The 10000-nt window shown below is 37.5% G+C and overlaps 1 protein-coding gene across 1 annotated transcript; it reads left to right on the forward strand.

The window, feature by feature from the left end:
- The first annotated feature begins 2173 nt into the window (after nucleotides 1-2173).
- On the forward strand, nucleotides 2174-9273 carry LOC104599208 (uncharacterized). Its single transcript, XM_010261651.3, has 6 exons — nucleotides 2174-2350; nucleotides 2896-3112; nucleotides 6271-6613; nucleotides 6713-7708; nucleotides 8212-8368; nucleotides 8924-9273. The coding sequence occupies exons 1-5, from the start codon at nucleotides 2265-2267 to the stop codon at nucleotides 8352-8354; spliced, it is 1785 nt and encodes a 594-aa protein (XP_010259953.1). The 5' UTR covers nucleotides 2174-2264; the 3' UTR covers nucleotides 8355-8368; nucleotides 8924-9273.
- Nucleotides 9274-10000: the final 727 nt, after the last annotated feature.

Below are 10000 nucleotides of genomic sequence, written 5' to 3' on the forward strand. Positions count from 1 at the left end.
ACCATATTCGACCCAAATCCCTGCTTGTTTCAAACCTCACCTAAGCAAAACAATATAGTTTCTGCTGTTGCATCTTCAAATGTCGCCATTGCTGAACGAGAATCCAGAGGTGGCCATGCCATCCATGGACCTGATTTCCAGTTTCTCTCTTCCAAATTTGATAACTCCATCCAAAGCTCTCATCGCTGCTGCGACTTATTTGTCGTTGTCATCATCTGTCCTCCTCAACTTCTCTTTTGCCTATGACAACACTTTTCAACTCTCTATTTCAGCAAAATCCAATTTCAATATATCACTAATAGCAACAATCAAGATGGTAACGACAGCAAAACCATCTTATTGACTGTCTGAAATCATGGAATCCTCGAAGACCCAGAACCTTAGCCTATAGCTCCAAACGTTGGGAGTTGGACTCTTCTTCAGAATTACAACCATCAAATATTAAAAACCAAGAGAGAGCTTGGTAGGGTAGGACTCATAAGACTCCTGTTGGGAAGGGAAATTCTTCATTTGGACTCCACTAGATTGTGCAAAGATGCATTGAACATGGAGAGATCAATATTCGGAATTGGTTTGTTTATTGGAGCTGTAGCAGTCCCCAGTCTGGTATGGCTATGATTGCGGTTGCAGAACAGCAGAACTTCTTGCCATCAACGACACGGATCTTTACCATTCCAAGGTTCTTAGATGTGGACAACACCTCAATTCCTTGTCTCTAGCTTATCTTAGATTAATTATTTATTTGTTTTCTTCTAACTCCCAGCTTATTAGATTCTAGAAAAGAATTAGGTTGAGGTTCAAGGTTTTAGACTAAGTATCTGATTGATTCCTCCATGAGAGACCTCACCCACATGATTGGGGGACTTGAATGGATGCAGATGTCGAAGAGCTTTTTAATAAAGTGGGGCATTCTGATTTAAAGCTTGCAATTGAATTAGATGCTACACCTTGGATTCATACAATTCATTGGCTTTATTGAATGTTGATAGTCATAGTTTCATGTTGTGACTACCTTCTCTTTCTTACCAACGATGAGGAGGCAAGTTGTTCATTCTCCCTCTTTTCTACCATGTATACTCTAAAGACTAATTAAAGAGTTTGGGGGTTCAGTTTGCCATGCCTTCTGACCAAATTTCTCTTCTTTGTAAGAATTGTTAATGAACTGATTTATTTCCATCCAGATTCCACACTTTAACGGAATTAATTCCTAGCTAATTTCATGCTTTGATATCATTTCTGCAATGAAGCACAACTCAACAAAATGTGGAGTTTTAGCGTAGTTGATTAATCTCCTTTCTCATGAACATTTATCCTAGTTAGGGAGCTTTCTTCAAACACCTTCAAGCAGCACATTGAAAGCACTCTTGCCGAGCAACTCGTCGCTCAATGAGTGGGAAATGTTCTACACAAGGCCCCCGCGCGGTTATGGGCACTTTAGTCATAAAAATATGTTTAATAAGACTGTCTGGCCATGGCCATTCAGGGGCAGTTTGATCATGAAAATTATATTAATGCTGATATCGAAAACTTCTATCAATGATTATTAGGTCCTGTTTGTTCATTTTTCGTAAATTATTTTTTTGAATAAACGATCATAGAAAGGGAAAGTTGCCTTATCTATGTTCTTTCATTTTCCATGTAAAAAAGATAATGACCATTTTGACCATAAAAATCCATTACTAATAAAGGCATTTTTTATCTGGTTCAAATATTAATAACTTTTCTTAGAGATAGGTATCATAATTCCATTAACTAATTTCCCCCCTCTCAAAATACAAAAACGGAATGCCCCCTAAAAGTGATATAACGGAATGTAAGTATTGGAGAACGAAAACTCATTAACATGGAGTTCACTTGACCTTTTGAAAACCCATGGTGAGTTTAAAAGGAAAATGCTAAAAAGAGATAGTGAGTTTTAGATAATTTCTTTTTCTTATTTATAATATATTTTAATTAATATTTAATTTTATAAATTTATACTAATTTTTAATTATAGATTTACTAAAATTTAATCAAATTGGATTTATCCAAACATATAACAATCGAATTCGGATCTATGTTGTGCACATCCCATATCCGTCACAGATTGATTAGGATTATAGGATATACTATATCCGAAGTCGATCCGATCCGTTTGCATTCTTAAGCTGATTTCGCACACGTGCGACACTAGAGGATTACATACCTGAATTAGTTCCGCCATTGGAGTGTCAGACACAGCTCCGTTCTTACAGCGTCCAGCTCTTCGATTGCTCTGCGCGATCATGGCAACTCTACCAGACGAGGCCGTCAAACTTGAGGCTATGCGAAAAGAAGACTCGTCTTGGCACCCTAGCGTGGTCTCTTTGAGGTCTGTAATGTTCCTTTTAACTTTAGCTTATCGTTCTTTCCTGAATTCTTTTCCGAGAAGGTAGGGTCCTTTCTCCGAAAATAGTCAGAATACCTTAGTGCATTTTACGTCCAATTTCTGAAATGGTCAATGATAAAATAGGGTCCCTTCTCTGAAAATACCTTGCTGCATTTATGTTCCTTTTACTGAGACTGAATTGTTTATTCGGGGTTCCCTTCTCTTCCGTGTTAAATCTAAAACTAGATATATTTCCCCATGAATATTTTCTAAATTCTAATTCAATTCCTTGCATACCCATACCCTTCCACATCGTTCAGATCAGTTGGATGTATCTTTTTTTTTTTTTAATTTATTTATTTTTCTTTGTCCGATATTGGGTTTGAAAGGAAATGTTCCTGCGTTGCCGTCTGATTTTATTCTTGTCAACTCCAACTGAAGCGGTTGATCGACGCAAGATGCCTCTATGCATTTTTTTTTTTTTTTTAATGATTTGAATATAAAGCGCCTTCTTGATTCAGTAATCTTTAGTTCCTGACCTAACACAGTTCAGATACGTCTACTGGAGTTGGTCTTATTGTAAGCTTTGGAAGTCAAGATCCGGAAGACATCATATTCACTGAGGAAGAAGCTCTGAGACGTATTCGTTTCCGTTCCATTCCTCTTCGAGGTGATGATTGTACTCATATTAAAGAAGGAGAACCTGTTCTTGCTGCTCATAGGACAAGATTCAGGAGTCTCTTCTTTGATGCCAAGGTTGAAAAGGTACGCTTATGGTTGGTTGGAACTTGGAAGGTTTTTATAGTGTTTCACAATATGGTTAAAGTTGGATACCAGGGGATTTCGTTGTGTATCAAATAGCTAGAAAATTAAAGTGTCCTGAATGCTGGATATTTCCGTGCATGTTAAATATTTTTGGAGACAGTTGAAGTTGAGGCCACTCCTGGTCTCCATTGGTAGGGTCGTAGGGATGCAACAATGCCTGGGCTGAACCTGAATTGATTGCTTGGTGTGTAACTTACATTTTAAGACCTCCAATGGTGCTTCGATTGGGATATCTCATCTGCATTAGTGTTACTGTTGATCTTGTTGCTTCTATTTTTTTATTAGTCTTTGTTACTCGTATGGTTATTCCCATTATTTTTGCAAAAAGGTATTACGTACCTTGTTAGAACTTTCATGGCGACTCTATATGGAAAAAAAGGTCATGTTACTTGTATGGGAGCCTCCCTACATGACCAACCCTATTTCTGCCACATAGAGGATGGTATAACCAATCTGAACTGTCTACCATGCAGTATTCCCTCTCGATTGACTACCAGGGCAACCTTGTAGTCCACATTGCCCTGTATCCCACCTTATATTAGTACTTTCTGCAAGTAATTTTGGCTGTTGAAACTTCCAAGATTTTAGTACTAAAGTTGCCCCAAAAGCAGGCTTCATTCTGACCATGTGACAAGGGTTCTGGGGCTAAAATTTGGCCAACTAATAGTGGTTGAGGAACATATGGGGCTACCTCTAGCCCATTATTTCAAAGATCCTAGTGTTCCATCAAGCAGATCATATCTTTAGCTCAACGACTACAAGCACAGCAAGTGGAATTTCAGTTGTCTATGCTTGGTGTTATTGTTTTTGAACTTCTTGAGTGCATTTTTCTTATACTTTGCTATATAATTTTTTGTAACCTCTGATTGTAATTTTCAAATGGGTAAATAATAATCAGCTGTTTGACTGAGAGGCATATTCACAAGAAATGCATTTGGGAAGCTACTGCAATTCCTTCAGGAAGGAAAAAGGAGGTAGTTCAGACATTGACTTGGAGACAATCATCATGATGCGGGAGATAAAGAGTCGAATATTTTTGGACAGTAGGGGTATTTTTGTTATTTTATAATTTGTCTGTGGGGTGCAGTGATATGGCCCATTATAGTTTGTTTATGTTTAAAGTTTCAGAGTCATTGAATAAGTAGGATTAGAGTTATCGAGTCTTCTTTGAATTGAAATAGGACGATGGCAGTTCAGTTTGAGTCCTATTATGCTTCATATGAGTCTAACAGTTTGCTCCTAGGGTGTATGTATACGTTTTACACAAAAATCAATGAATTTTATTGAGCTTTCTTGAACTTATGCTAAATATGGTGAGTGATTCTCACACCCTAGAGTGATTCTAGACACCCCGCGAGTAGGGCTGTCAATGGACTCTAAACGTCCAATTTCTGATTTGACTCCAAAACCGATTATCCCGGATTTGGATGTTAGAACTTGCATCCAATTAATAATCAGATCAGAAGCGGGTTTAACCCCATCTGATTCGATTAAAATCTGCATTCAATAAAAATTATTATTTTATGTTTATATGTAGTATAATTATATAAAGTTTATAATTAATATGTTTATTATACATATATAAGTTAAAAATAATTGTTTTTTTTTTAATGTTTTAATTCTTTGGTCATTTTAAACACAATAAGATGGTTGCAGTTAAATTTGAATCCGACCCGAAACCCAACATGATAATCGGATGCGGATGCTGATGCAGCTAGATCCAATCTGAATCTGATCTGTTTACAACCCTATCCATGAGTGATTCCAGGTGTTCTCTCTCTTCTTTTTTTTTTTTTTTCTATTTTCTTTCTTATTCCTTCAAGAAGACATTATAACCATTAACAACCATAAATTTCTGATCATGAGAGTTCATTTAACATCCTCAAAGTGTTGGAATTGAACTGGTCCTACATTACATACTTACATCATCATCATCATCATCATCATCTAAGCCTTACCCCAACTATATGGACTCGGCTACATGATCCTTTTTTGCCATTCTGTTCTGTTAGTGCCATCGTAAGTGCTTAATTCATTTATTACTACTTCAGCTCATGTCCTTTTTAGCCTGCCCCTAGCCCTTCTAGCCCCGTTAACTTCCAACTGATTGCTTGGTCTTCTATGCATGTGACAAAACTATCTTAGTCTTACTTTCTCTCATTTGCTCACTTATTAGATCCACTCCTATGTTCCTTTGAATGGCTTCATTTTTTACCTATCCTTTCTAGTTTTTCCACTCATCCGTCTCAACATACACATTTCTGCCACACTAATTTTTTGGACATGTTGTTTCTCGACTCCCCAACACTTCGCTCCATATGGCATTGCTGGCCTTACAATTATTATTATTATTTTTCCTTTGAAAAAAGGTAGAGCATATAGATTTTCCTTCTAACCTAAGTGGTGTTCTACTATCACACAAGACTCCGGATACATCCCTCCATTTTTCCCATCTTGCTCTAATTCTGTGGGAAACATCCCCCTCAATCTCCTTGTTATGAGTTATCAAACCAAGTTAACAGAAAAGGTCGACTTGAGTTATCTCTTGGCCTCCAACACTAAGTGTACTTTGATTTGCACACCACCAGGGAGATGGCATGAATAGTTTCTTTTGGAAAACAATTTGAAACTGACTTCGATGAAATATGGATATGAAATTTCTCATGATTGAAATGATCATGGGAGAGAGCAGGAAATAAATATAAAAGAACAAAGATGTAAGGAAGAACTATAAAGTGAAAGAGGAGGGGATAATTAGCTCAGAAAGTTCTGATCTATTTCTAAAGGAACAGTATTAGAGAAAATAAAAGAGAAGGCAACCTTACTTGTTACGAAAAAAGGGGGAAGGTTGAATATAAATATAACAAGAGAAGAAAAGTGAGGTTCCAATTGTCTTTCAGCAAAAGGTATAAAACTAATTAAAGAGATGCTTAGCAGTTTGTGCTAGTGCACCATCTAGCAACTCAACTTACACTTTCTTTGGACTACTTGAACCTTTTGCTTTGCATCCCCTTTGCTTCTGATAGTGGCAACTGCACTTCCAACTCCTTGTGTTCATTATAACCATGCTTAACCAGATTTTATTTACTAATCTGCAGGCATGTAGGGTAAGGCACTCAAAGAAGGTATACTGTAGATGCACTTTTGAGATCAAATGGCTACCTCCTCAGTTTAAAGGAGAAATAGCAACTGTCTCATCTAGTGCAATCATGAGACTGGATAGAAACAGCATTGACACCTATCCAGCAGTTGCTGCATTCTTGAACTCAGTAAAAGCCAAAAATGGTTCAGGTGCATCTACATTTCTGTCCCTTTTTGAAGACATGAATTGTGATATGAACCTTGATGGATTGCTGGAAAAGCAAATGGAGGAGATTAACCATTTAGTTGGTATGTCTAAAAAGGGATGTCCGGAAGAGATTCTGTTGGGACATGAAAGAGGTATGCACCATATCTACTACTTAATTGATTTAAATATTGAGTTTCTTCTATTTGCAAGGTACCATAGATATATTTATCATGCCACTTTTTTGAATACAGATTATCCTAGAGGATCAATACAGTGCAAATTTGTTACTGAATCACATCTCAACTTTCAGGATGTTCAAGTTCCCCATGACCTAAAAAATTTGAGAAGGTCCACTAGAAGCCAGAGCAAACTAAAGATAGAGATTGAGGGCAATAATTCATCCCTTGTTCAGTCCATTCCAGTGGATGCTTTTGGGAACAGGTCCCATCTCAGTCCTCTAGCTGCTCGTGCAGCCCTGGCTTCACTAGTATACCAATTGCCCCAAAAGCCATTGTCTGTCAGCTGCATGGAGAAGGAAGACTTCACTAATGTTTCTGAAAAAACTCCTGAGAAGCATGTTAATATGGTGTCTATGAATGTAAATAATGTGGTCATTAATCCTGATGTCTGTATCATAGAAAATGTATCCATGGCGGGTGGGTTTTCAGATGTAGAAGCTCGTGCAGATCGAGTTATTCCAAAACCTGCAAAGAATGTAAGATTACCCAATTCTGGTAGAAGGAATGGTTTGAACAAACCTCAGATGGAGGAATTTCCCGGAATGCTGACAAAGCAAGTGAAGCATGGATATGTGCTGGATGACCTAGAAGAGAGTCTTACTTGTAAAGTAAGTGCACGGAAGCTTAATTTCCATGTCAATATGACTAGGTTGACTCGTTCAGGCATCCATGAAGTTATGGGAGATTCAAATAAAGTTGAGGTGAAGTCCTCTGCAGATGATATGAAGTCAAGTAGCCCGGCAACTACAAAAAGGTTGACTCGTTCAACAATTGAGAAAGAAAAAGGGAATTTAACCATGAAAGTCAAACAAGACTTGCAAAATGGGAAACCTACTCAATATGAACAGCCAGACTCCACTGAGATTCCTGTTAAGCGGAAGATCGGTGAAACCACAAAGAAGAAATCATGCTCTTCCCCCATTGATACTGAACTGGACTTATCCCTGGTCCAAGATAGTAAAAAGCAAAGGCGCTGCAGTGCTATTGTGACTACTAAAAGAGATGAAGGTGATTGTGAACAAACCCAACTACTTGTTTGTGTATATACTTATCAGGGAACATTTGTGATGCGTTACAAACACCAAACATTAGAATTCAAATATGATACTGATTTAGACATTGCCTGTGTCATAAACACCATTACATATTGTGGTGATTTTAACAATGAACCATCCTAAATGTTTTACTTTTTATTTTTTTTATTTTTTTTGAAGATGTATAAGTATATATTAAGACAAAAACAATAGAAGAGCCCCATATACACCAAGAACCTGTATACACTGGGAATGTACAGCCTTACACCTCTTAATTATACAAAGAGAGTTTTTTGTAGGTCTGGTTCATTAAATGGTTACAACGATCTACTTATAGTCATTTATGTGAAGATACCACTGGATCATTCATCCCCCACCTCTTTGTATGGTTCATTTTCATGGATATAATGTTGTAATTTTTAATAGTTTGTGGGTCTCAATTTTGTTAAAGACTCAATATGTAGGTTGATATGGCAGGTAAACTTTCAACTGATACTGGAGGTCAACAAGATGAGAAGAAGAAACCCACATATTCTAAAAAGAAGCCTGACTTGCGGTTCTCCCACCGTCTTAGGTTCCTCCCTCGCACACGTTCACAAGTGAAGAATAGAGCAGATTAAGGATGAACAATGTAGTGAGTATTGTTAGATCCTTTTTATAGATGTGTTTACCGTGCATAGCTCAAGTAAGAAGCCAGAGAATTGGATTAAATGAACTCTACAAACTTATGCTTTGGATACAAGTTTGCCTTTAGCTCACAATTTGAATCAGCTTCCTGGAGCTGTGCTATCATACAGACTTATAAACTGCATCTCTGTAAACAAATAGAATATGTAGCTCTGTAAATAGAAAAAGTAATATGAGTTTTGATGGCTCTGGAATTGGCCCTCACAGTTGTTTCTTCTTTCCCAGTGTCACACGGAATATCAGTTTTTAGTAGAGAACATTATCTAATACATTGCTAAAGTATAACATTTGGGAACTTAAGGTCAACATAATAAATTGAATTTTAATAATTTTGTCTTTGTAAAAGATTTGTACCACACTACTTACCTTTAATGACTTTTATTTTGGACTTGAGGGTGAAGGTTGCATCATTAAACATAGGTTTAGCGATTGGAGGAGTATAGGTAAAAGCTTTAGGGAATGGCTATTCCTGGGTAACTTTGTATTTTCTCTTCCTTTGTAGATCGGGATGTTCAACCACATGAACTTTTGGTCCTTTTCCTGTGCACAGGTTAGTGCACCTTCACTTACAATTATTAATCAAGGATGAATCCTTTTGACCCTGATACTGATCATAAAAAGGTCATTAATCTGTTGAATCTGACTGTTGACAGAGGTAATTATCAGGAACAGCCATTTTTTTGTTATGTACTGATCCTCCAAGCATGTAAGAATGGCAAGTTTTTGGGAGGCCTTGTATTGCACTAAGCATCCTGTGTCACCAGACTCAAAAATTTTGCCATAAAATTGTGTAAGCATTGTTAGACACATGATTCTTCCTTACTATATCAATAATCGTTATTCTTTGCTTGATTTCCTGCAACATCACATGTAACTTGCAAATCACTGCTTCAGAATTTTTGCCTGACCATCGTACTTGCAAACCTCTTTATGGTAATGACGGAGAAAGTAGAGAAGGATTTCAAAAAGGTTCAGCAGAAGACTTTAACGGAGAAAGTAGAGAAGGGGGAGAGTGAGAGTAATATGGTGAGCAAGGGAGAGCAAATAACTCAGAAGGCAGTGGAGGAACAGAGGATATATATACCAGTTGCTTGCTCTGTAAAATCAAATAAGTTGGTGTTGGAAGTGGATAAACATAGGTGGAAGAACAGATGTGTTGATAGCTGGAAAAAAAGATAAAACGACTGGCAGCTCATTGCAGAGGAAATAGTGAAGAAATTTAGCCTTGAGAAACCTGTTCTGGTAGTGCCTTTTAGTGAAAACAAAGCCATCTTCGACGCAGGGGAGGCGAAGATAGGGCTATCTTCTATCGAAACCCAGGAAGGGTTGATAGTCATTGAAGAATGGTGTATGTCTTGTAATGAGCAAGATATTACAGTAGGAAGTTTCAACATAAAGCTTGTTGGGGTGTCGTTCAATTTCTAGAACAAGTTGACAATAGAGAAAATAGTCCATGCGTTGGGTGGCTTGATGGAGGATTGCAGCTTCAGAAATATGACAGCGATCAAAGCAAGAATCCGTGGGATCAAGCCGGAGGAGGTACCTCATCTGGTGACTATATTCTTGGAGGAGCTATGGA

Source organism: Nelumbo nucifera, chromosome 2 (genome assembly GCF_055504915.1).
Source record: "Nelumbo nucifera cultivar China Antique chromosome 2, China Antique-T2T, whole genome shotgun sequence".
Classification (NCBI taxonomy): domain Eukaryota; kingdom Viridiplantae; phylum Streptophyta; class Magnoliopsida; order Proteales; family Nelumbonaceae; genus Nelumbo; species Nelumbo nucifera.

Bases quoted from the DNA above. Each gene is read 5' to 3' on its own strand.
- LOC104599208 (XM_010261651.3), top strand. From the start codon at position 2,265: ATGGCAACTCTACCAGACGAGGCCGTCAAACTTGAGGCTATGCGAAAA. The intron at 2,351-2,895 runs GTCTGTAATGTT...GACCTAACACAG, and splicing joins CCTAGCGTGGTCTCTTTGAG to TTCAGATACGTCTACTGGAG. The intron at 7,709-8,211 runs GTGATTGTGAAC...TTGATATGGCAG, and splicing joins GACTACTAAAAGAGATGAAG to GTAAACTTTCAACTGATACT.